The following is a 27776-nucleotide window of genomic DNA, read 5'->3' as shown; positions in this document are numbered from 1 at the left end:
TAGTATTGGAAGTTCTGGCCAGGGCAATCAGGCAAGGGAAAGATATAAAGCATATCCAAATAGGAAGAGAGGAAGTCAAATTGTCTTTGTTTGCAGATGACATGATCCTATATCTAGAAAACCCCACTGTCTCAGCCCAAAAGCTTCTTAAGCTGATAAGCAACAGCAGCAAAGTCTCAGGGTAAAAAATCAATGTGCAGAAGTCACAAGCATTCCTATACACTAACAATAGACAAGCAGAGAGCCACATTTTGAATGAACTCTCATTCACAATTGCTACAAAGATAATACAATACCTAGGAATACAGCTAACGAGGGAAGTGAAGAATCTCTTCAAGAAGAACTACTAACCACTCCTCAAGGAAATCAGAAAAGACACAAACAAATGGAAAAACATTCCATGCGTATTGATAGGAAGAATCAATATCGTGAAAATGGCCATACTGCACAAAGAAATTTATAGATTCAATACTATTCCCATTAAACTACCATGGACATTTTGCACAGAATTAGAAAAAAACTGTTTTAAAATTCATATGGAACTAAAAAGAACTTGTATAGCCAAGAGAATCCTAAGCTAAAAGAACAGACCTGAAGGCATTACACTACTTGACTTCAAACTATACTACAAGGCTACAGTAACCAAAACAGCATGGTACTGGTACAAAAACAGAGACACAGACCAATGGAATAGAATAGAGAATCAGAAATAAGACTGCACATCTACAACCATCTGATCTTCGACAAACCTGACAAAAACAAGCAATGAGGAAGAGATTCCTTATTTAATAAATGGTGCTGGGAGAACTGGTTGGCCTTATGCAGAAAATTGAAACTAGACCCCTTCCTTACACCATATGCAAAAATTAAGTCAAGATGGAATACAGACTTAAACGTCAAACCCAAAACTATAAAAACCCTAGAAGAAAATCTAGGCAATACCATTGAGGACATAGGTATGGGCAAACATTTCATGACAAAACTGCCAAAAGCAATAGCAACAAAAGCAAAAATTGACAAATGGGATGTAATTAAACTAAAGAGCACAGCAAAAGAAACTATCATCAGAGTGAACAGACAATCTACCTAGTGGGAGAAAATTTTTGCAATCTATCCATCTGGCAAAGATCTAATATCCAGAATCTACAAGGAACTTCAGCAAATTTACAAGAAAAAAACAACCCCATTAAAAAAGTAGACATGAACATACACTTCTCAAAATAAGATATTTATGTAGCCAAAAAAAAAAAAAAAAAAACATATGAAAAAAAGCTCAACATCATTGATCATTAGAGAAAGTAAAATCAAAACCACAATGAGATACCATCCTATGCCAGTGATAATGGCGATTATTAAAAGGTCAAGAAACAACAGATGCTGGTGAGATTGCAGAGAAATAGGAACACTTTTACATTGTTGGCGGAAGTGTAAATTAGTTTAACCATTGTAGCAGACAGTTGGTGATTCCTCAAAGATTTAGAACAAGAAATACCATTTGACTCAGCAATCTCATTACTGGGTATATACCTAAAGGAATTTAAATCATTCATTTATAAAGATACATGCATGCATATGCTCATTGTAACACTATTCACAACAGCAAAGACATGGATTCAACCCAAATGCCCATCATTGACAGACTGGATAAAGAAAATGTGGTACATACATACCATGGAATACTATGCAGCCATAGAAAAGAGCATGATCATGAGTTTTGCAGGGACATGGATGGAGCTGGAAGCCATTATCCTCAGCAAACAAATGCAGGAACAGAAAATCACACACTGCATGTTCTCATTTATAAGTTGGAGCTGAACAATGAGAACACATGGACACAGGAGGGGAACAATATACACTGGGGTCTGTTAGCGGGACAGGGGAAGGGGGAGCATCAGGAATAATAGCTAATGGATGCTGGGCTTAATACCAAGGTAATGGGATGATCTGTGAAGCAAAACACCATGGCACATGTTTACATGTGTAACAAACATGCACATCCTATACATCTTGCACATGTATCCCAGAACTTAAAATTAAAAAAAAAAAAGAAATCTGGAATAATGATATCAGATAAAGTAGCCTTCAGATCAAGGAGTATTATTAGAGATACTGAGAGACATTCTATAATTATAAAGGAGTCAATTCTCCCTGAAGATATAACAATTTAAAATATGTATGCATCTAACAACAGAAGTTTAAATACTTGAACAGAAATTGATAGAAATAAAGATAGACAATTATTTTTGGAAACTTCAATATTCCTCTCTCAGTAACTGATAGAACAAGTAAACTGAATGTCATTAAAAATACAGAAGACTGGAGGGTGCTTCCAAGATGGCCGAATAGGAACAGCTCTGGTCTGCAGTTCCCAGCGAGACCTATGTAGAAGATGGTTGATTCCTGCATTCCAAACTGAGGTGCCTGGTTTATCTCACTGGGAGTGGTTGGACAGTGGGTGCAGCCAACAGAGGGCGAGCTCAAGCAGGGCAGGGCATCGCCTCACCCAGGAAGTGCAAGGGGTCTGGAAATATCCCTTTCCCAGTCAAGGGAAGCTGTGACAGACTGTACCTGGAGAAACGGTACACTCCTGACAAAATACTGCACTTTTTCTGCAGTCTTAGCAACTGGCAGAGCAGGAGATACCCTCACGTGCCTAGCTCGGTGGGTCCCATGCCCACCGAGTCTTGCTCACTGCTAGCACAGCAGTCTGAGATTGACCTGCGACACTGTAGATTGGTGGGCGGAGGGGCGTCCACCATTGCTGAGGCTTGAGTAGCTCACAGTGTAAACAAAGAGACCTGGAAGCACAAACTTGGTGGAGCCCACCACAGCTCAGCAAGGCCTACTGGCTGTATAGATTCCACTTCTGGAGGCAATGCTTAGTAGAACAAAAGGCAGCAGACAGTTTCTGCAGACTTAAACGTCCCTGTCTGACAGCTCTGAAGAGAGCAGTGGTACTCTCAGCACTGCGTTTGAGTTCTGAGAATGGACAGACTGCCTCCTCAAGTGGGTCCCTAACCCCCATGTAGCCTGACTGGGAAACACCTTCCAGTAGGGGCCGACAGACACCTCAAACAGGCGGGTGCCTCTCTGGGAGGAAGCTTCCAGAAGAAGGATTAGGCAGCAATATTTGCTTTTCTGCAGCCTCTGCTGGTGTTACCCAGGCAAACGGTGTCTGGAGTGGACCGCCATCAAACTCCAACGGACCTGCAGCTGAGGGGTCTGATTGTTAGAAGGAAAAGTCACAAACAGAAAGGAATAGCATCCACATCAACAAAAGGACATCCACACGAAAATCCCATCTGTAGGTCAACAACTTCAAAGACCAAAAGTAGATAAAACCACAAAGATGGAGAGAAACCAGAGCAGAAAAGCTGAAAATTCCAAAACAGAGAGCACCTCTTCTCCTCCAAAGGATCACAGCTCCTCGCTGCCAAGGGATCAAAACTGGACGGAGAATGAGTTTGACGAGTTGACAGGAGTAGACTTCAGAAGGTCAGTAATAACAAACTTTTCTGAGCTAAGGGAGCATGTTCTGCCAGGCGCGGTGGCTCAAGCCTGTAATCTCAGCACTTAGGGAGGCCGAGACAGGCGGATCACAAGATCAGGAGATCGAGACCATCCTGGCTAACATGGTGAAACCCCATCTCTACCAAAAAAAAAAAAAAAACAACAAAAACAAAAACAAAAACTAGGCGGGTGAGGTGGCAGGCGTCTGTAGTCCCAGCTACTCAGGAGGCTGAGGCAGGAGAATGGCGTAAACCCGGGAGGCGGAGCTTGCAGTGAGCTGAGATCCGGCCACTGCACTCCAGCCTGGGCGACAGAGTGAGACTCCATCTCTAAAAAAAAAAAAAAAAGAAAAAGAAAAAAAGGAACAGGTTCTAACCCATTGCAAGGAAGCTGAAAACCTTGAATAAAAGGTTAGACAAATGGCTAACTAGAATGAACAGTGTAGAGAAGATCTTAAATGACCTGATGGAGCTGAAAACCATGGCACAAGAACTTCATGACACATACACAAGCTTCAATAACTGATTCAATCAAGTGGAAGAAAGGATATCAGTGATTGAAGATCAAACTAATGAAATAAAGCAATAAGGCAAGATTAGAGAAAAAAGAGTGAAAAGAAATGAACAAAGTCTCCAAGAAATATGGGACAATGTGAAAAGACCAAACATACGTTTGACTGGTGTACTGGAAAGTGACGTAGAGAATGGAACCAAGTAGAAAACACTCTTCAGGATATTATCCAAGAGAACTTCCCTAAACTAGCAAGGCAGGCCAACATTCAAATTCAGGAAATACAGAGAACACCACAAAGATACTCCTCGAGAAGAGCAACCCCAAGATACATAATTGTCAGATTCGCTAAGGTTGAAACAAAGGAAAAAATGTTAAGGGCAGCCAGAGAGAAAGGTCAGGTTACCCACAAAGGGAAGCCCATCAGACTAACAGCGGAACTCTTGGCAGAAACCCTACAAGCCAGAAGAGAATGGGGGCCAAATTCAACATTCTTAAAAAAAAGAATTTTCAACCCAGAATCTCATATCCAGCCAAACAGAGCTTCATAAGTGAAGGAGAAATAAAATCCTTTAGAGACAAGCAAATGCTGAGAGATTTTGTCACCACCAGGCCTGCCTTACAAGAGCTCCTAAAGGAAGCAATAAACATGGAAAGGAACAATGAGTACCAGCCACTGCAAAAACATGCCAAATTGTACATAACATTGACCCTATAAAGAAACCGCATCAATTAATGGGCAAAATAACCAGCAAACATCATCATGACAGGACCAAATTCAAACATAACAATATCAACCTTAAATGTAAATGGGCTAAATGCCCCAATTAAAAGACACAGACTGGCAAATTGGATAGTGTCAAGACCCATTGGTGTGCTGTATTCAGGAGACCCTTTCACATGCAAAGATGCACATAGGCTCAAAATAAAGAGATGGAGGAATATTTACCAAGCAAATGGAAAGAAAAAACACCAGGGATTGCAATCCTAGTCTCTGATAAAACAGACTTTAAACCAACAAAGATCAAAAGAGACAAAGAAAGCCATTACATAATGGTAAAGGGATCAATTCAACAAGAAGAGCTAACTATCCTAAATATATGCACCCAATACAGTACCACCCAGATTAATAAAGCAAGTCCTTAGAGTCCTACAAAGAGACTTAGACTCCCACACAACAATAATGGAAGACATTAACACCCCACTGTTAATATTAATTAGACAGATCAACGAGACAGATGGTTGACAAGGATATCCAGGACTTGAACTCAGCTCTGCACCAAGCAGACCTAATAGACGTCTACAGAACCCTCCACCCCAAATCAACAGAATATACATTCTTCTCAGCACCACATCATACTTATTCTAAAATTGACCACATAATTGGTAGTAAAACACTCCTCAGCAAATGTAAAAGAACAGAAATCACAACAAACTGTCTCTCAGACCACAGTGCAATCAAATTAGAACTCAGGATTAAGAAACACACTCAAAACTGCACAACTACATGGAAACTGAACAACCTGCTCCTGAATGACTACTGGGTAAATAACGAATGAAGGCAGAAGTAAAGATGTTCTTTGAAACCAATGAGAACAAAGACACAACGTACCAGAATCTCTGGGACACATTTAAAGCAGTGTGTAGAGGGAAATTTTTAGCACTAAATGCTCAAAAGAGAAAACAGTAAGGATCTAAAATCAACACTCTGACATCTCAATTAAAAGAACTAGAGAAGCACGAGCAAACAAATTCAAAAGTGAGCAGAAGGCAAGAAATAACTAAGATCAGAACAGAACTGAAGGAGATAGAGACACAAAAATCCCTTCAAAAAATCAATGAATCCAGGAGCTGGTTTTTTGAAAAGGTCAACAAAATACATAGACCACTAGCTAGACTAATAAAGAAGAAAAGAGAGAAGAATCTAATAGACTCGATAAAAAATGATAAAGGGGATCTCACCACCGATGCCATAGAAATATAAACTACCATCAGCGAATACTATGAACACCTCTATGCAAATAAACTAGAAAATCTAGAAGATATTGATAAATTGCTGGACAAATACACCCTCCCAAGACTAAACCAGGAAGGAGTTGAATCCCTGAATAGACCAATAACAGGTTCTGAAATTGAGGTAATAATTAATAGCTCACCAACCGAAAATAGTCCAGGACCAGACGGATTCACAGCCGAATTCTACCAGAGGTACAAAGAGAAGTTGGTACTATTCCTTCTGAAACTATTTCAATCAATAGAAAAAGAGGGAATCCTCCCTAACTCATTTTATGAGGCTAGAATCATCCTGATACCTGGTAGAGACACAACAAAAAAAGAATTTATAGTCCAATATCCCTGATGAACAGCAATGCAAAAATCCTCAATAAAATACTGGCAAACCAAATCCAGCAGCACATGAAAAAGCTTATCCAACATGATCAAGTCAGCCTCATCCCTGGGATGCAAGGCTGGTTCAACATACACATATCAATAAACGTAATCCATCACATAAACAGAACCAATGACAAAACTCACATGATTATCTCAGTAGATGCAGAAAGGGCCTTCAACAAAATTCAACAGCCTTTCATGCTAAAAACTCTCAATAAACTAGGTATTGATGGAACATAGCTCAAAATAATAAGAGCTATTTATGACAAACCCACAGCCAATATCATATTGAATGGTCAAAAACTGGAAGCATTTCCTTTGAAAACCGGCACAAGACAAGGATGCCCTCTTTCACTACTCCTATTCAACATAGTATTGGAAGTTCTGGCCACGCAATCAGGCAAGAGAAAGAAATAAAGGGTATTCAATTAGGAAAAGAGGAAGTCAAATTGTCTCTGTTTGCAGATAACATGATTGCATATTTAGAAAACCCCATCATCTCAGCCCAAAATCTCCTTAAACGGATAAGCAACTTCAGCAGTCTCAGGATACAAAGTGAATGTGCAAAAATCACAAGCATTCCTATACACCAATAATAGACAAACAGAGAGCCAAATCATGAGTGAACTCCCATTCACAATTACTACAAAGAGAATGAAATACCTAGGAATCCAACTTACAACGGATATGAAGGACCTCTTCAAGGAGAACTAGAAACCACTGCTCAATGAAGTAAAAGAGGACACAAACAAATGGTAGAACATTCCATGCTCTTGGATAGGAAGAATCAATATTGTGAAAATGGCCACATTGCCCAAGGTAAGTTATTGATTCAATACTATCTCCATCAGTCTACCACTGACTTTCTTCACAGAATTGGAAAAAACTACTTTAAAGTTCATACGGAACCAAAAAAGAGCCTGCATAGCCAAGACAATCCTAAGCAAAAAGGACAAAGCTGGAGGCATCATGCTACCTGACTTCAAACTATACTACAAGGCTACAGTAACCAAAACAGCATGGTACTAGTATCAAAACAGATATATAGACCAATGGAATAGAACAGTCTTCAGAAATACCACCACACATCTGATCTTTGACAAACCTGACAAAACAAGCAATGGGAAAATGATTCCCTATTTAATAAATGGTGCTGGGAAAACAGACTAGCCATATGTAGAAAGCTGAAACTGGATCCCTTCCTTACACCATGTACAAAAACTAACTCAAGATGGATTAAAGACTTAAATGTAAGACCCAACACCATAAAAACCCTAGAAGAAAACCTAGGCAATGCCATTCAGGACATAGGCATGGGCAAAGACTTCATGACTAAAACACCAAAAGCAATGGCAACAAAAGCAAAAATAGACAAATGAGATCTAATTAAACTAAAGGGCTTCTGCACAGCAAAAGAAACTATCATCAGAGTGAATAGGTAACCTACAGAATGGGAGAAAATCTTTGCAATCTACCCACCTGACAAAGGGCTAATATCCAGAATCTACAAAGAACTTAAACAAATTTACAAGAAAAAAAAACCCCATCAAAAAGTGGGCAAAGGATATGAACAGACACTTCTCAAAAGAAGACATTTATGCAGCCAACAAACATATGAAAAAAAACCCTCATCATCACTGGTCATCAGAGTAATGCAAATCAAAACCACAATGAAATACCATCTCATGCCAGGTAGAATGACAATCATTAAAAAGTCAGGAAACAACAGATGCTGGAAAGGATGTAGAGAAATAGGAACACTTTTACACTGTTGGTGGGAGTGTAAATTAGTTCAACCTTTGTGGAAGACAGTGTGGCGATTCCTCAAGGAATACCATTTGACCCAGCAATCCCATTACTGGGTGTATACCCGAAGGATTATAAATCATGGTACTATAAAGACACATGCACACGTATGTTTATTGCGGCACTGTTCACAATAGCAAAGACTTGGAACCAACCCAAATGTCCATCAATGATAGACTGGATTAAGAAAATGTGGCACATATACACCATGGAATACTATGCAGCCATAAAAAAGGATGAGTTCATGTCCTTTGCAGGGACATGGATGAAGCTGGAAACCATCATTCTACACAAACTGTCACAAGGACAGAAAAGCAGACACCACATGTTCTCACTCATAGGTGGGAGTTGAACAACGAGAACACATGGACACAGGGCAGGAATCACACTGGGGCCTGTGGGGGTGTGGGGGGCTGGGGGAGGGATAGCATTAGGAGAAATGCCTAATGTAAATGATGAGTTGAAGGGTGCAGCAAACCAACATGGCTCATGTATACCTATGTAACAAACCTGCACGTTGTGCACATGTACCCCAGAACTTAAAGTATAAATAAATAAATAAAATTAAAAAAAAATTTAAAAATACAGAAGACCAAAACAACACTAACAACCATTTGACCTAATTGTCATTTGTAAAACACTTCACCCAACAACAGGAGAATTCACATTCTTTTGAAGTATATATGGAACACATTCCAAGAGAGGGCATATTGTGGGACCTGCATATGTACCCCTGAATCTAAAATGAAAAATATATAGATATAAAGTAGCAAAAAAGAAGACATTTAAAGGAATAGAAATCATACAGTGATATTCATAGAATAAACTAAAACGCAATAACAAAGATATCTAGAAAATCTTCAAATATTCAGAGATGAAAGAAAACACTTCTATATAAAGCAATGTCAGGAGGCAGGAGCAAGCAATGTGATGAAACACATGGATTTAAAATATGAAGCTCACAGAGACGGAATGACATACCCAAAGTCATACGCAAGGACAGGGAACCAGGTTGACTGATTTCAGTGTTGGTATTTTAACCCCTCCACTCTACTCTACTTTACTATCTGATGTTTTTAATTATCATCTCCTCTCAGAATATACAAAGTCAGATAGACAATATCAGTAAGAGTCCACCTTCTGCGGAGCTGAGGATAGCCTAAATTCACAGGCCCTGGATATTGGAGGTACAAGGTGCTCAGATATGGGGAACTTAATATTGGCAACTGTGTTGAACTAAGTGCTCCTGATGATACTCATTTTGTTTTTAAAATAACACTTTTAATGAGCATAATTCATATGTCATACAATTTACCCTTTCAAAGTGTTCAATTAAGTGGGTTTTTGTATATTCACAGTTGTGTGGCTTTTCTCCATTAGCCCTGTTTGGGGAAATTGATTCTTTTGTATTTTGATGGTAGCCAAACTTTAGTGAATGGTCTATTGTTTGGCAATCTCTACTTCCAAAAGTTAAACCCTGAATATTCCACCAGCTTCCTCCAGCATTGGTCTCTGTGGAAGTTATTCACATGAGCACTTAGGGTGGCTCCCTGAAACAGGAACATTTCTTTATTTTTATTTTGTTAGCTATTAACTAGCCCTGCCCAGACCTCCTACAGAAAATACATCTGTGAGGTACTGGGGAGAGGCTCTACCCTACCCTCCTGACATTAAAGTATCTTCAGTATGAAGCTTTCAAAGAGATTTAAAGTTTCTGCTTCAATCATTTTTGTTCTCGTTCAGACAGTGGTTCTTAATCTGGGGCCACAATACTCTGGGGAGCCAAGGAGTTATGTGAGAAACCTGCAAATCAGCTTGTGAACAAGGCTTTTATTTTGATTAAATATATCTTACACATGTTTGCTACTATTTCTCAATCATACATGGTACTGTTGTGATTAATAAAGGAAAAAACCTTCTGCATATGTAACTTTTTAACTGTATAGTAACTTTTTTCATTATATATTTTCTCAATCAGCAGACACTAGAAGTACAACTACCGTCATGGGATAATCAGATAGTTTTGATTGATAAAATAAGTTATATGGACTCAAAATGTTTAGGAACCACTAAATTAAACAAAGACCTTTCTTCATAGGGTACAAATGTTTCATTTAGTAGGGCATCAACTTATTAGCAGTCATTGACATATTAGTCTGAATTAATCAGCTTGCTTCAGGGTAAGGCATTAAACACTTTCATCCTAAAAGCAGAATGGGGATCAGCAATGGCTCCAAGCAGGTCTAGTGGGTTAGAATTAGTCTTCTGTGTGCCATGTGTGCTTCAGGAATTTGACAGTTTTTATACGTATAATAGTAGTCAAACTTTGATAGATGAATTATTGCTTGGTTAGTACCACTCCAAAGAGCCAAACCCCAAATGTTCTCTAACTTCTACCAATGTTGGAAAACACTCCAAGGGAAAAAAGAGGGTGCTGAGCACCAGGGATGGGAGCTAAAAGGTACGAGGGGACAGCAAAATAGGTGGCCAAGACCAAATTTGTCTATTTTTTAGTTTGTTGGGAGGGCAAGGAGATAGTCATATTTACCCCAAAACTTTAGCAGACTACCATCTTGGAAAGACGTTTAGAATTCCTTTACTTTTGAGGTCCTCCCTTCCTTTTGCTCTGTCCCAGAACTTCCTTCCCCTATACTTGCTTACAAACTTTCCCCTCTCATCCAACACAGAATCCCATTTTGTATCCAAAGCCTTTCAATCAGCTCGAATTGTCTGTGTTTTTCTGGAGGTGTTCCCTCTCCAAACTTGCCAGAATGTCTCAATATTCTTGGAGCTTGTCCTCAGTTTCCAAAACTTCAGGGCATCCCATAGGCCACAGTTTTGACTTCAAATGCACACTGACCTTTTCCTTTCACCCAAACACCCTCCTCCTTACCCACTGCATTGCATCAGAGCCTTCTCAAGCCTGTTTTCTTGCTCCAGACATCCCCTTGCCTGTGGCTTGGGGTTAATATCTGGTCCTTTCCAATCCCACCCCATGTGATTATGCCTTTGTTTCAGATCCAGGAGAGTAATCGTACTCAGACTGGGTCTCTGCTAGCCAAAGCAAAAGGGACATTTGAGAAAACAATCAGCTAGTCCTTGCAGGAGGGGTTTTTGGTTGCCTGACAACCAGATAGTTGCCTCAATTCTCCTCTCTGCCTGACATGAGTTCAGGGCAATAAATGGCTACTTTCCCCTGCACAAACACGGCAAGTGTACAATAATGACTTCAGCTGCTTGAGAAGAGGCCATATCCCAAGAGGTACTCCAGAGAGCTGATTTTCTTAGAATTGCAGAGCAAAGGGCTCCTGATAACTGTGCTGACTACTACTAGTGTTTGCCTTTCTCCAACTTCTGTGTGACTGCCATCTAGTGGCATGCAGGGTGGTGGCGGGGGGGTGGGGTGGGTGGAGAGTGCTCCAACAGGATTCAATCAATAAGCTGGTGCATCGTTTATGAATAATTTAAAAACAATATTAAAACCGACTAAAAGTTGGTCAGACTTTTATTGTAACCACATGCTGGCAATTCTAAACACTCATTGATAAAATACTTCTCACTTTGGTACACCACTGCCCCCACTCCAGCTCCTAAGTGATTCCCTCATCTCCCCTTGGAGAGCCACATTTAAGCCTGAATTTTCAGATAATACTTCAGATTTATATCCCTTCCCTCCATCAAAATGTTCCTGTCTTGTGCTCTAACCCCCCAAGGCTCTACTTTTTATTTTCCTTGGTGGAATTTATTTATAGGGAAATATTTATAGTGGTTACCAGCTGTCTCTACCAGGGGCACCTATATTATAACAGGAATCACCTGAAGAATCAATGCTTTAGTCCAATGGTTGTTCTCTTTTAAGGCAGTGAAAATCTGTTTTCAAACAAAATATGGTATGGAACCCCATTTCCTAACTCTTCTTTAAGTCTCACCTTCAGTGTCATTTCCGCTGGAAGGTCTTCCTTCTCCATGATGAGGACAAGTCCCTATGACTTAGTCACAGCACCTTGGACTCGCCCTTTCATACTACCCATCACACGTGTAATAACTTGTCTAGTGTCTGTATTCCCTAGTAGACTGTAATCTCCATGTGGGCAGATACTGCATCTATCTTGTTCACCATTGGAACCCCAGAAACAAGTGTTGTGCTTGGCCCACTGTATGTGGTCCATAAATAGCTGATGAATGAATGAAAGCCTTTCTGTTATTATAGCCTATGAGTAAACGGACATTGGAAATAACCATGTCACATGTCATACTGTGGGTTTTTATTGAAATTATGGTCAAAAACAACCCCAAGATCTTTTTTTTTTTTTTTTTTAGAAAAGAAGTGTGGTTAACCAGTTTTCCCACCTTGTAGTCATGTAATTAAAACTAAACGCAACAGCCACAACTCCCAATTTCTAGTGTGTAGCTTTTTCCTCCTCTCTTTGGCACTACAGTCAGGTTCTTCTTCTTACTAAGTTTTGACTGAAGCCCTGTAGGGACAGCCTCCTCTCCTGTTATATACCAGGACCCCCAAAAAGGCTTCTCCTGGTTGGCCATTTCAGGTTGGCACTTCCTTCAAAGACAGGCTTAGGTTCCACTTTCTGTTTGAAGTTAACCCAGCCTGAGACTGTTTTCCTTTTTCTTTTAACTACTAGAGTTCAAGAACAAAGGGTTCCCCTAGTTTTTAAAAATTATTTTTCTTTTATTATTTTTTTTTAGAGACAGGGTCTTGTTCTGTCCTTCAGGCTGCAGTGCAGTGGGAATGATCACTGCAGCCTTGAACTCCTGGACTCAAGTGATCTTCCTGCCTCAGCCTCCAAGCAGCTGGAATTACAAGCATGTGCCATCACACACAGCTAATTTATTTTTAACTTTTTTAGAGATGGGGTTTTTCTATGTTGCCCAGGCTGGTCTCTAAGTGATCTTCCTGCCTTGGCCTCCCAAATTGCTGGGATTACGAGCATAAGCTACTACACCTGGTCTAATTTTTTAAAAGGCATTTACTGTGCATTTATACGTCAGTCACTCTCATGAACACTTTATTAACTCATTTAAGCCTGACAAGAACCCCATGGCATAGAGATTATTCTTATCCTTATTTTACAGATAAGGAAACAAAGATTAAGAGATGTACGAAACAAGAAATAGGAATTGTTTGCGTGTATTAACTCTGTCTTCTCCTGGTTCCCTGATTGGGGTGAACTCCTCAATAGTTTTGACCCCAAAGTTATTTTGTTATTAATTTTGGTGATAAGTTGAACAGAGGTGAACAGCTTTATTGAAGGACTGAAAAGGGCCAATGCCCTTCTGCAGCGTTTCCTTCCCCTCCCCCACTTACCTCTTGATGAAGTGGGCTCCCTATGCGGATGCATTCCAGAGCTTCAGAATTCCTTTCTGAGCTGCTCCCTCCTATGGCAACGCCCATGTGAATGCCAGAGGACAATGGCACAGTTTTCAGGAACACATGTAGACCATTAGCCCCTTCCTCCTCACCAGGGCCTCTGGCTGCCATGCAAGCTGCTACATCTCACAATAAACCCAAACCCGGGCATTTTAGAGAAGTAGCAGGTTCAGAAGTGAAAGAGAGAGAAAGCTGGAAGAGCAGGAATAATATTAGCACTCTTTGTAAGGGGAGAAGGCCCGGATTACGGATGCTTAGGAAGGACAGGTATGGCCTATTTACTTGGTGCTGCCTACTTCTACCATCAACCAAAATCTCATCCCTCTCATCCCCAAAATTCCCTTCTATTGTTTCCACTGCCAGAAGGTTTTCACTCACTTTAGCCCTCTGCCTTTATTTTTGTAATTGGGGAATGCATTTTGAGGGTAATAAAGAATAATAAAGTATTTAAAAGTGAAAAGGTATCTGAGGGTTAAGCAATTATCATTTACTTCACTTAAGTTGCTTTCTTCCTAATTCCAGACAGCTGCCCTGGAGGGAGTTAGGTTTTGATTGTTGTGTGAGGTGGTTAATGGGGGAGCCTGAGGTTCTTTGTGGAACAAGGCAGGTGGGATAGCTGGAGTTGAAGAGAGGAATGAGGGCACTGAGAACCCAGAGAGTGTATGATGACATGGAGAGAAGAAGCTGTCAAATACAAACTTTGTATTCTTTGAGGTTTTGCCTAGGGCCTGTGCCTTGCCTCCCTCCCATCCATCCCATCCAGAAAAGTGAGAGGAAACTCCCTGCTCACTCCTCTCCTCACCACCTGCCCCTGCCCCCAGGATGGAGCTTAAGCGGGTACTAATTAGTACTATATATAACTTGGCTATATTCAGGGTTCAAGAGGCTTGTGTGGACTGGCCTGGGAATCTGAGGATCAAATAGAATGATGTTTCAGTAAGAAAATGCATGCTGAATTCTAAACTTTTGGCCAATATGTTATTCTTAGATTGGGGACTACTTAGACTGGGAGGCAATTTAGAATTCCTTCTGTCTACATCAACTTGAAGTCAGCCATTGGGTCTGTTGTACGGGCCATTTTGTGAAGGCTCCATACACACCATGTTGGAGCGTAAGTATTCATACACACACAGAGAAAGATATAAAGATATATAAGTATTGTTTTATATATATTTATGAAACAGGGTCTTGCTCTGTCACCCAGGTTGGAGTACAGTGGCATGATCGGCATGATCATAGATAACTGCAGCCTTGAACTCCTGCGTTCAAGTGATCCTTCTGCTTCAGTTTCCTGAGTAGCTGGGACTATAGGCATGTGCACCATGCTTGGCTATTTTTTAAATTTTTAGTAGAGATGGATGCCCCACTATGTTGCCCTTACAGGCATAAGCTATCATGCCTGGCCTGTGATGTATATTATAGCTATTATAAATATTATATTCTATTATAGATAGCATATGTAGAAATATAGATATTACTTATCCACAATATTGAAGTCTTAGCAAAAATTCTTCACAGCTTGGTATTACTGTGAAGCCTATGCCGCACATGCAAGGACATTTTGCTTTAAGCATTTAGAAAAATCAATGTGTAAATCCAATATTTATCATTTATTTTGAAAGACATCTTATGGCAAATCAGTTTGTAAAGCAAACAAGAACTTTTCTTCATTTGTACTTGTTAACGCAAGTTTTATTAGTTTTCTTTAGAGTAGGGTACAGAGAAAATGTCCTGAAAATCTGCCTAGCCTCTGCGTATTTATGTATTCCCTGAACTGCTTGCTCTCCCAAACGGAGAAAGAATCTCACCAGATGGACTCTTCACTTGGCAAGTATTTACTGAATGTCTGGACGTGCTGGACATTGGGTCCCTTACTTCTCAGCGCCTTCCAATCTAATCATGGAGACCATGACTGAGCAAACATTTCATGTTTTTACATATAATGGCATGTAAAAGGTGAATGCCTTCAATGTTCTCAAGTCTAAAATAGGGTCAATAATGATACTTCCCACACAAGGCTGTGGTGAGGATTAAATGAAAAAACATGAATGTCAATTGATTACTATAGTGGCTGGCACAGGAATACTTTAGTGATTATTTCCTGGAAGCATGGGGTAGGGAAGAACTAACTAACCTGCCTGAAGGAGGTGGACAAGTTTTCAAGTTTTCAGAGCTGAGCAATGTGAGGTTTTTGTTTTTTTTTTTTTTTGAGATGGAGTCTCGCTCTGTCGCCCAGGCTTGGCCGGATCTCAGTTCACTGCAAGCTCCGCCTCCCGGGTTTACGCCATTCTCCTGCCTCAGCCTCCCGAGTAGCTGGGACTACAGGCGCCCGCTACCTTGCCCGGCTAGTTTTTTGTATTTTTTAGTAGAGACGGGGTTTCACCGTGTTAGCCAGGATGGTTTCGATCTCCTGACCTCATGATCCGCCCGTCTCGGCCTCCCAAAGTGCTGGGATTACAAGCTTGAGCCACGGCGCCCGGCCGCAATGTGAGCTTTTAACAATTAGTAGGTGTTTGTTAAGTAGAGACATCAGGGAATAAACATTCCAGGCAAAGGGAGCTGTGTATGAAGGCTCAGAAGTCCTGAGAATGTGGTAAATTCCAGGATCCTGAGTTGCCTGCCATGGTTGGAAGATAGGGTACATAAGGAGAAAGGGAACATGGTGGCAAACCAGGAGGTGAGCAGGCAAGGTTCCACAGGGGCAGTGATGTTTGAAGGATGAGTGGAAAAGTTGACCAGTCACAGAAGAAGAAAGAACACTGTACTGGTGGAAAGAGCATATTCAAAGGCACAAAGTTGTACATGCATATGAAATATTTGGGGGACAGTGTTCTGTAGGTGGAGCTTTGCATTCAAGAAGCTACCTCTCCCATGTGGAGCTTTCAAAGGTGTCTGGGCATGTTTGCTAGGCTGGTGGGGTGGGCCCCTTGATGTCAAATTATGTGAGGGTTTCAGAGGGGAATGGAAGCAGTACATGTGCCCGCAAAAGGAGAGGAATTTGGAAGACAGTAGTCTGTCTGTCTTGGAGGCTTGTACTCAGCACAGACTCCGCATACTGGCAAAAGGGATAAAAGTAGAATCTGAATGACTTGTTTCCATAAAAAACTGTGAGACTCTGAGACACAGGAAGACCCTGCTTTGGTGCACATAATACACACTCAAGAACTATTTGTTAACTGGTTTCACATAAGCTGATAGAGTGTAACATCACAGGTTGGGAGGAAAGAGGGTACTCTCTCTACTTGTGCACAGGATCTGGTACCATTTGAGAATGCTGAGGATTCCAGAGCATCACCACTGTGGTGGCATCTCTAGACCAGCAGCAAGAGCCCCTACCAGGAATAGCGCAGTTGGCAGCAGTGTTGATATGTGTGGTGGTACAGGCGGTCAATCGACATTTTTTCTTTTTCTAGCAGAGCCCATCATGGAAGTAGGTGTTGGGGAGGAAAAACTTTTCCTCTACTCTCTTAGGTTCAGTAACTAGGAGACTGTGGATTAAACTAACAAAAGACAGATTAACAGAAGGGAAAGCACACAATTTTTATTAATATTTACATGCACAGAAATTCATAGAAAGGAAGTGATACTCAAGTGGTTACACTTAGGGCCTTTTAACAAAGGAAAGGTTTGGGATTCAAGGGAGGATAAAATGTCGGAAAGTGACTAGAACATATACAGGGGAACTAATGGAGGGTAAGGGCTAGTTTAGTAAAGTCTTTGTCTTAGTCTGTGTTGCTATAAAGGAATACCTGAGGTTGGGTAATTTGTAAACAAAAGAGGTTGATTTGGCTCATGATTATGCAGGCTATACAAAAAAAAAACATGGCACCAGCAACTGTTTCTGGTGAGGGCTTCCAGTGGCTTCCACTCATGGTGGAAGAAGGGAAGCTTGTGTGTGCAGATTACATGGTGAGACAGGAAGCAAGAGACAGAGGAGGAGAGGCCAGGCTTTTTAACTACCAGTTCTCCAAGGAACCAAGAGTAAGAACTCACTCATTACCACAAGGACAGCACCAAGCCATTTATGCGTGATCTGTCCCATCACCCAAACACCTCCCATTAGGTCCCACTTCCAACACAGGGGATCAAATTTCAACATGAGACTTGGTGAGGCCAAACAAACCATATCCAAACCATAGCAGTCTGTTTCTGAAAACTCATCTTGTTGCTGACTTCCAATCTTCAATGATTAGAGTCACTCTTCTCTCCCTGGTATGAATGGGGGTGTATTAGTCCATTCTCACACTGCTGTAAAGATATACATGAAACTAGGTAATTTATACTAAAAAAAAGAGGTTTAATTGACTTATGATTCCACAGGCTCTACAGAAAGCACGATGGCTTCTGGGGAGGTCTCAGGAAACTTACAATCACGGTAGAAGGCAAAAGAGAGGCAGGCATCTCTTCCATGACCAGACCAGGAGGAAAAGACAGAGGAGGGGGAGGGGCTACACACTTTTAAACAACCAGGTATCATGAGAAGTCACTCACTATCACAAGAACAGCAAGGAGGAAATCTGTCCCCATGATCCAATTATCTCCCACCAGGCCCCTCCTCCAACATTGGGGATTACAATTCAACATGAGATTTGGGTGGGGACATAAACCCAAACCATATTAGGGCAGCATCTTTCTCAAAGGGAAATTCATCCTCTGCTTTTAGGCAGATAAGGGGAAGGCAGATAACTGTGTCTATATCTGTTGGTTCTCAATTGCCTGCAGGTCAAAATAATCCTTCTACCAAAGTGTCATATTTGGGGGTGTCATATTCTGATCTTCTTCAAGGGTCAAAGCAAGAAAGGAATGAAAGGGTGGGTAACATGTTGTAACAGGCAGAACTTCTCAGTGCTTCCTGGGAATCACAGTGGCGGCAGGTGAGGAGACTATAGGGAAGAAAAACCTGTAAACATTTTCTACATTTAGGAGACCAAATTGACAGGACTGGGTGGAATGCGGATGTGGCTAAGCGGAGAAAGAGGGCCAAGCTGTCTGGTTTGAGTTATTTGCAGTTCCCTCAATGGAGGTGGAGCAATATTGGGATCTAAAGCCCAACATTTCAGAAGAAAGTATGCTGGGTGTAAAGGGGTACTACGCACAGCTCAGCATGAGTGTTGGCAACCAGAGGCCAAAATTCCATCCAGGGTGTGGGTCAAGAACTGTTGTGAGTTCCAGGGGTGCAGCATGGAGGCATGGCTTCTTATGCATCTCACACGACAGGCTAATCTCCTTTTCCTCATTGTTTTCAATCTTTTCTATAGGACCCTGCCACCCCAGTATTCAGATATGGCCAAATAGCTCCCACATTTAAGACAAAATGGCTTTCCTTTGACCTCATATCCTTCTCCAGCTCCTTCCTTCACCGTATCTCTCCATACTCTGCAGTAGAACTTTTCCAAAGAGTTGTCTTTAGCTGCTGTCTCCAATTCCTCATCTCTCCACACACTTCTTACAGTCCACTCCCATCTGGTTTCTGTTCCAATCACTACACCAACACTTTTCTTCTGTGTTGCTAACACCAATATATACTTTTCTGTATCTATATTATTTGACTTCTCAGCAGGACCTGACACGTTTGACTACTCTCTTGAAGCACTCTCATATTTTGGCTTCTGTGATAGCATAAATTTAGCTAGTATTGGGAGCTTGAGGGGATTTGGTTTGGATCAACATATGTGACAAAACTCTTACTCTGATCCCTATACAAATGCTTGTAAAAAAAATAATGTGAGCAGCAGACCAAAATTGAGGCCACACTGAAACCTAAGTCAATGGCCTTCTGTACCCAATCTCTTAAGTATCTTGACCTAAAGGGAGATCAGAAATCAACAGCCAATTTCAGTGCCATGACATCTGTGAATATCCATGGTCATAAATGAATACTCACTATGCGCCAGACACTATTTTAATCACTTTATATGCAATGACTAAATTAAAGCTCACTGCAAGATTACAGGCAAAGGGAAATAATACCACTATTATACCATTTTATAGTTGGGGAGACTGACAAATACAGCTGGTAAGTACAGAGCTGGGCTTAAAAATCTAAATAGTCTGACTGCAAAGTTCACACTCTTAACCACTGTGCTATAGTATAAGAATGTCAAGGTGATTGTGAAACTACCGCACCCACCCATGACCTATTACCCTGTCCAAGGTCAGTATTGACCAGAGAGTCAATTACTTATGCAACAAGACTACAGATGATTTTTCAAAATTAACTTGTTTATTAATTTAAAAATCCAGAAATACAGTGACTAGATAAATAAGTACCATAATTAGGTACATGTCCTGTGAGAACAGTGAAAGGATAATACTGTTATGTTACTCTTGTTTACATGAGTTAACTAGAAAATGGCTACAACTGCTAAACGATGCTTATGGTCTTTGTTTTTCCAAGTGTTTATGATACAAATAAATACACAAGAAGAACCACATCCATTCTTCTCTACTAACTACTGGCAGCTTGGCCTCTTTTCCCTATGTCCTATTCTCTACACAACACCAAACACTGGAGGGTTTCTACTTTGACTTAACACAGCTCCCCAGCTCCTGCTTCCCACAGCACTTTGCAAGGTGTGTCCCAGCACCTGGAGGCAGGAGTATATCTAGGGAAACTCTCTGCATGTTCTCTTAAGGCTAAGCTGTCAGAGAACACCTGGGTGGGAAGGCTTTGGGATGAATCATCCAGAAGGAGAAACACCTCTTTGCCTCAGGATCTAGTTACTAGTCTCCACATTATGGAAACACTGCCACCTCTGGGATGTAGGGAGCAGCTGCATAACACCCTCCCCCCTTTACCACACACACACACACACACACACACACACACACACACACACACACACACACACACACACACAAATGCTTTGTGACCTTTCAACAGGGATGTCCTGCTTCTCTCTTCCGAGGAGAACGTGTGTGATGAACTGGTGAGAGTCTTGTCCCCAGAAGCCCTGGCCATAAGGCCCTTGTGTTTCTTTTATAAAAATTGACTCCTTTATGCCAGGTTGTCATAAAGACTGAACATTTTACATTTTCCCCTATTGGTGTCAAATCCTCTTAGGAAAAATTCTCTCACCTATAGTCATGGAATGAGACATATGGGGTTTCTGGGTCCTTAAAACATTTCTACAGTTCATTCCTGCCCCTCAGAGGGAACAAATCTAGAAGGCATGCCTGAGAGCCTTGCTGTGAAGAATTAAGTCTTCCCACAAAGATGATTTCTAAAGCCAGACCACAGAATGGATAATTTATGCTCTGGTATTGGGCTGCAAGTAGACATTTTAGGAGAAGCCTTCTCTAGAATTCTCAGCTAAAATACCTGCTTGATGAATAAGGCAAGGATAGTAGGAAGGTTTAGGATAAAAATATCAGAACATCCAGCTCCCTAAATGATCAATAATTTTCTTAACTGAAGAGCCAACATGCAGATACTCATGAGGAACAAGCCACTTTGCAAAGTAAAAATCAACTCCTGTAATTGGAGAAGAAGGAAAACTTCCCTTTTAAAGAGCTTCTAGAATTTAGTAATTTAATAAAATTTTTCTGGCCAGACAACTATGTCTCAAAAATATTAGTGAGTACTGATCTATTACTTGGTAAATTTTACTGATGTGAAAGCAAAAAGATGGCCTTTTTGACTTCTATCAGCTTCTTTCTTCAACAATTATTTTGTCTTAAATGGATTCAGTTTCTGATCATTTTACTCAATTTAACTTCTTTCTGGAAGCCCCATAGGTACAGGGGGAAAAGAAAAGTGGTATCATTAGGGAAAAATTATTTGCCATTTCTAAGTGAGTGAATGAGGCCATGAAATAGTGTTCTTATTCTTCACCCTGCCTCTATAGTTGGTGACTTAAATAGCCACAAAGACCTAAGGGCAGAGCCTTTTGTTCACAATTATTTACTCTCCTGGGCACCGAAACCTCCAAGCTACTTGGGATCCAGTCAAGGGAAAAGTAACATAGAGTCTCGGCCAGCTTTGCCAAATAAAGCTTTAGTTTAATGTGAGTATGGACATGTGTGTGTGTGTGTGTGTGTGTGTGTGTGTGTGTGTGAGAGAGAGAGAGAGAGAGAGAGAGAGAGAGAAGAAGGGAGGGAGGGAGGAGGGAGGATGAGGAGCTAATTTTTTTTAAAAGAACACATGACATTCTAAAATTCAAAGGTATAATTTCATACAAATAATTGTTCTATACTGCAGAACTCCTACTAAGCAATTCCCTTCTCTTTCTTTCGCTTGAATAACTTTCTAGATAAAAACCCTGGGGTCTTGTTTGTCTTTAACCTGTAAAGAAATGTGATTCTCCAAGAAACTAGAGCAGTGTTGTGGTGTTCTATCCCTCCTCCTCCCACACATAATTTAAGACTCTTCTAGTCTCTTTGGAGGAGATGTTCAATGGCTGACACACCACTCCACATAAAGGCGCAAATTATGCTGTGCATGGCGTGAATAATTGACTGCATTTGAGTTTGGAGTTTTAGGGCACTGTTGACTTAAGCAAAATAAGCCTGCAGTCCAGCTGCAGCTTGAGTTTTCTTGCTTTACCCTATCCAATACTGTCTTTCTTGCCTAACAGTGGCCCTTTTCAGATCTCTCCAGGTACAAAACCTTGACCAAATCTTCAAGCTCTGTTCTGCACACACGACTTGAACACATCTGGCTGATCTGAGCTTCTCCTTCGGTGAAGATCTTCCACTGGCCTAAAAGGCAAATAAACACAAAGTGGCCGGGAGTGTGTAAGAGGAGAGCAGAGCAAATTAGGAATAGAACCAATATACCCCATGCTTACCCACTTACTCATGGATGTACCAGGGGATTTGGAATACAAATGTCAGCTGGTTTCAAAAAATGCCCCCAAAACCCTTTTCTAGTGGCAGATATGGAAAATGGGAAATGAAGTTTTCATTTCAACCCATAGCATTTGTAAGAATCCCAAGAATAATACAGAACTGCCCCTCCTCAAGAGCAAAACCTAAGTGTTATTCTTGGAATTTTTACAGTATATTTAGCATTTGCAAAATGCATCAATATCTGCTTGTTAGCTATTTAGGCAGCTTACTTGGCACCAGGTCAAAAAGGCACTTTGGAAAACAGCACCTACTGTATTACTGGGGCTTTGCTTACCCTTAGGGTTCCCAAATATTGGTTTGGGTTACTTGATTACTATTTGATTATGTATCACTCTTTTCTCTATTCCTGCTATCTTTTGTTAAAAACTTCTTGACGTTGCTTTCTCCTATGTCCACATGCTGTCCTTATACCCCCTTAGCACCCTAAGTCACTTCCCATGGCTCCTCATCCATTCTTACATACCCCATGGAATCCCTTTCCACTCAGAGTAAACTTGGCTGTAGCCCTTCCATCCCCTGTTGTCTCTGCCCACCTGGATACTGTCTTTTGTCTTCTTTTTATTCCTGTGCTCATGGTACTGCAACTGGAGAACTCCTAGTCCAAGTTAAGCCAACTCCTCTTAAGCCCAAACCTGTCTTGAACCTCTTTTCTTTCCCTTAGCCACATGAGAACATGACCCACCTTCCCTATGGGCTTGAATTATCTGCTCCTTTCTCCCTTGGATTTATCCCTTTTCCCCATTCTCTGTGACTCAATGGGAAGACAGAAGGAAAAACAAAAAACGAGAAGAGGATTTGGGCAAGGAACCAGCTGTTACTGAATCTCTATAATGTGCTGCGCTCTGCTATGCACATTATATAAAGGAGTTGGGTTTGTTCTTCTTTGCTCCTAGGTGACTCTGTAGGATCATACCAACTTCCTTCAGCTACACACAGTTTGAGGCACATACCTTCTACTCCATTATATACCCCAAATCCTGCCATGGGCACAGAGTACATCTAAATCATTTTTTAAGTCCCCTGGAACCTAGCATAATGCCTTGTTCACAGTATGAACTAAAACAAGTAACTTCAAAAGTCCTGTCATTGATCCTAGGATCCTAGACTCTGCCTCCTTTCTTACTCACATGTAAGGACTCCCAACTTTTCCATTTGAATTATCATACTGTCCTGTTATTTTCTATTAGTCCTACCAAAGACAAGCAACTGACTGCCTTGGCTCTCTTTCCAGCTGCCTATTGGATAACTCTGCTCAGGTGGCTCTTAAGCATATTAATCTAAACATGTTCCAAGTGAAACTCTTTTTCACCAATACCTGCTTATTCTTCACAGTTTCACTGTTGGTGAATGGTATTACTATTCACCCAGTCAAGTTATGAATATCAGACCCATTCCAAACTCATTTCTCTCCTTGATGCTGATCTTGTTGATTTAACCTCAGAAATGTTTCTCACAGTGACCTCTCCTCCCCTGTCTCACTGATTTAATATAGTATAATTACTTCCTAATTCAGACTATCCCACTTCTCTTACTAAGGGTCCACCTTTCACTCCACACAGTGAGGACCTCTTTCCAAAAGAAAGACAGACAGAAAGAAAGACAGAAAGAAAGACAGAAAGAAAGACAGAAAGACAGAAAGCAAGCAAGCAAGCAAGCAAGCAAGCAAGCAAGCAAGCAGACCTGAATGCACCATTCACTTGCTTAAAAACCTCCACTGGCATTCTCTGGCCTGGAGATCAATTCCAATGTCCTAGCATGATAAATTGGGCACTTCATAATCTGGTTTCATCAAGTATGTGCTTAATGTAATAGATGCATCTGATAGCCGAAAGACATCTTTCCAAAGCACCGTATTGATATCTCTATGCTATTTGTAAGTTTGCAGCAACGACAGATGCTACTTGCCTTATGTCTAAACATTTTACTGGCTTTTTTCAGGCCCTATGACTGCTTTCTACCTCCAAATCTTCTAATATTTTAGTGCACCTTCTGTGGCCTTTGTGATCATTCCTCTCCCCTACCCACATTTCTTGTTTGCTCCTGTCTGAGTCTTCTCTTAGGCTGCACCCTTTTCTTGGACTGACTTCCTGACCCATTGCCCAGTCATACCCTTCTCTTTCAAAACACACCTCCTCCCCGAAGCCTTCCCCAACTAAGCCCACCTGGCTCTCATCTCATTGTTCTTTGCAAATTCCCCTGAGCACTTTGATATTTAACTCCTCAGAACTATACTAATTCATACTGAAGGCAGTTTCATGTTCTGTCTCATCCATTATAATTCCCTATGGATAGAAACTGTGTGCCTTTTAGCCCATTAGAAGTGCTCACCACCCGCCCCAATGCCTAGCAGTATCTTAGTCCCTAGGCTCCATCTAGTGTGGAAAGTGGGAGAGCTGCAAGTATTTTTGAGTGCCTGAATGCTTTTAAGGAAACATGACCACCCAGGGGCAGTTCCCAACGAGTAAAAGAGCTTTCACACAACACAGGAATTGATATGCCTTCAATTTCTCTTTGCCTTTCAAACCCACCACCAGAGGACACACCCTTCCAGATGTGAAGTCTCCACAAATATACCAGACCTGGAATCTTATGAGCTTTCTCCAACCCTCTTGAGACTCTGTGTTTAGCAGTTTCATTAAAGACATTCAGGAACCCTTGACCTGAGGTATCCTACACTCAGACTACATCTGGGTTTGTATTCACCATGTCCAAGCTTTTCAGATTACATTCAGACACCCCATTCACTGCTAAGTCAGCCAGAAGAGAGATGGAACATCCTGTAGTGTTGATACTGAGCAGTGCTAATGTTCACTGAGTTTGCAGAGGGACTTTAGCTGTGGCTATGCTAAATAGAAAACTGGATGTGCTTTCCAGGGAGCAGTCAAGAAAAGCACTACTTACTCAGGGTTGTTCTGGTCACCAGCTTGAAGTGAGGAAGCTCCTCAAACATCCTCTTGGAGATCTTCTCAATATGGAAGTGCTGGAGAATGCCTAGGGCCAAGCAAAAAGTGGAGCAAGTGGTCAGGCACTCAATCTGGAACCATCAACTCCCTTTTTTCTGCTCAGGCTCAGCATATCATTTCATTACTAGGGCTTAAGAGTATCGAGCTGGGCTGTGTAATGTGCTTAACCAGGAAATTGGATGGCTCAAGGGTTATAATTGACTCCATTTGTTTCCTTGGCTTACTGGCTTCCCCTCGGCTTCTCCAGTGGATGGAGATAGTGCTGCTGACCATGGGACTCTCTCCTAGGGAAAGCCACATGGAATCTAGCATAAGTGCTTACTGGAGCTTCTTCAGCTAAAGGCAGTATTAGAAATTCTGCCCTTGCCCCCAACCTGGGTAGACTTGTGTCCATGCCAAACCACTGGGCTGCCTTCCTGGCTAAGCACTGAGAGCCTGCAGTGGGATTGCAGGCAGGTTGGTTTTGTAAATGGAGAAGCCACCCTTGTCATTGAACCCACTGAAAAGCATATTTTCCTTTGGGAAATATTCAGATCCTTCAGCCTTCCTTATTCATAAATGGGGAGAGTTAAAATAGAGTGCCCTCCACAGTCTCAACCTTGCCTGAATAACTTTTATCACAGTAACAGGTAGACAACTGGCAACTGCCCTTATAGTTAAGGAGCAACATGTTACCAGCCCATTTAAACGGGTAAAGTAGATTAAGCCTCTTTTTTTTGTGTCCACCAAGCATAGACCTTGATAACCTAGCACTGTGAACAGGGGGCTATTCAGATGCTACATTAGCAAGTTGAAATTCATCTGCACACCTCTGAGAGGTGAAAGATGTGGGATGATGAATAGTGGGCCCACTGCTGGGGAATCGCAATAAACCAGTGCCTAGTCCTAGGTGTCCTGTTATGGATGAGCTAGGGAGTTAAAGATGGCAAAGCAACACTCCTAGGCATAGACCAAAAATAAGCATGAATGAGAAACATATACATGTTCAAGCATCTTTTTTTTTAAGGGTTAGGGAGAAATGCATTCTTTAGATAAAGACTGTTGTCTAAAGGGAGAGAAAAAAGCCTCATAAACACTGAGCAGTCTTTTTCAAAGCTTGGTCCAAGTGCCACGTGCATTAGAATCATCTGCCTATTTGTTAAACACGCAAATGTTTGGACTCTACCCAAGGTCTACTGAATTCCTATCTCTGGTATGGAGCCAGGTATCCGCATTTAAAACCAGCTCCCTGTGTAATGCTGAAGCACACAGAAGTTTGAGTACTCTTGAGCCTTATGTGAGAGCCAGTAGCAAAAAGATGTGTATATTTTCCAGCTGAAATCTCACTTATCCACTTGGAGTACGAGGAACCTTGACTACACTAAATCAGCACTAGCCTTGAGCCTGCAAAAAGTTAGAAGAGCTGTACGATCACAATGAACAGAATGTGGCTTGCTGTGGTAGTCACTGCGAATAATCAGAAAAGGAACTGAACATTGTGACTGGGGTTTCTCCAGTAAGACTATAACCCTCTTGAGGGCAGGGAGGATGTTTTAAATTTGTTTTACCCCATAATACACATCACAATATTAGGGACTTAGCTTTGCCCTGAATGAATGGGTTTCCATGGTTGTTGAACTTTACTCTGGAAAGAATGACAGACTACAGTTTGATAGTTTGTAATCCTGGCTACACATTACAATCACTTGAGACACATTATGAACAAACACTGATGCCCATGCCCCACTCCAGATCAACTAATCATAATTTCTGGGGGTAGGGCCCAGATATTTGGTATTTAAAGGAAACCAAAACTCTCCCTGATGATTCTGATGGGCAGCCAGGGTTGAGAATCACTTCTCCAGCTTTTGGTGGCGTGAAAAAGACAGCTTTGGAAACCCAAGGGTCAATACGTGATCTTTAGCATAGGCCATCGTTAAATTTGAAAGGCCATAATGACAATAGCGTTAGATGTATCAGTTTCCAAGCAATCAAAAAAACTTCTAATCCAAACGAAGGAACAGGTTGAAGCAAAATTAAAGTGAGTCCTCTCATCCTTTTCTGTGCCCCCTTACAAAGATGAGAAATTAATGTTGTCTTGCTCACCCTTTCGAATAGTCCAAACGTGGACCTCTACCTGAGGTGGTCTCTCAGTCTCCAGTGCTATTTTTCTGGTTGTCTCCCCATCCTCCATGAACACAGACTCATACACAGGCATTGTTTCTTCCCCACAGAAGTAGCCTTTGTTGTCAAAGCTTTGGCCTGGAAGTTCTTCTGGAATCAGGAAGCAAGTAGAATTTTGTCATGGTTTTCTAAAGCTAGAAGTGAACTTCTACATTTATGTATCTCATTGTTCATAACATCTCAGACTTATCAAAAGT

The 27776-nt window shown here is 41.2% G+C and overlaps 1 protein-coding gene and 1 pseudogene across 6 annotated transcripts in view; both read right to left on the bottom strand.

Annotated features, from left to right (window-relative positions):
* Positions 1-13714, bottom strand: part of LOC139360671 (uncharacterized) — a 29110-nt pseudogene extending 15396 nt beyond the window's left edge.
* Positions 13715-19603: 5889 nt separating this feature from the next.
* LOC105490473 (chordin like 1) overlaps positions 19604-27776 on the bottom strand; it is a 127888-nt gene continuing 119715 nt past the window's right edge. For 2 of the 6 annotated variants that reach the window (XM_011756135.3, XM_071089253.1), the window contains exons 10-12: positions 27502-27669; positions 25355-25444; positions 19607-22303 (exon numbers count right to left, since the gene is read on the bottom strand). In XM_011756135.3, the coding sequence (XP_011754437.1) occupies positions 22173-22303; positions 25355-25444; positions 27502-27669 (389 nt within the window). In that variant the 3' untranslated portion in view covers positions 19607-22172. Of the gene's footprint in view, positions 22304-25354; positions 25445-27501; positions 27670-27776 lie in introns of all 6 variants that reach the window. The other 4 variants (XM_011756134.3, XM_011756133.3, XM_071089254.1 and 1 more) reach the window with 3 other exon arrangements.

Source organism: Macaca nemestrina, chromosome X (assembly GCF_043159975.1).
Source record: "Macaca nemestrina isolate mMacNem1 chromosome X, mMacNem.hap1, whole genome shotgun sequence".
NCBI lineage: Eukaryota > Metazoa > Chordata > Mammalia > Primates > Cercopithecidae > Macaca > Macaca nemestrina.
The sequence above is the reverse complement of the archived record's forward strand: the minus strand, read 5'-3'. Positions and strand labels throughout refer to the sequence as shown.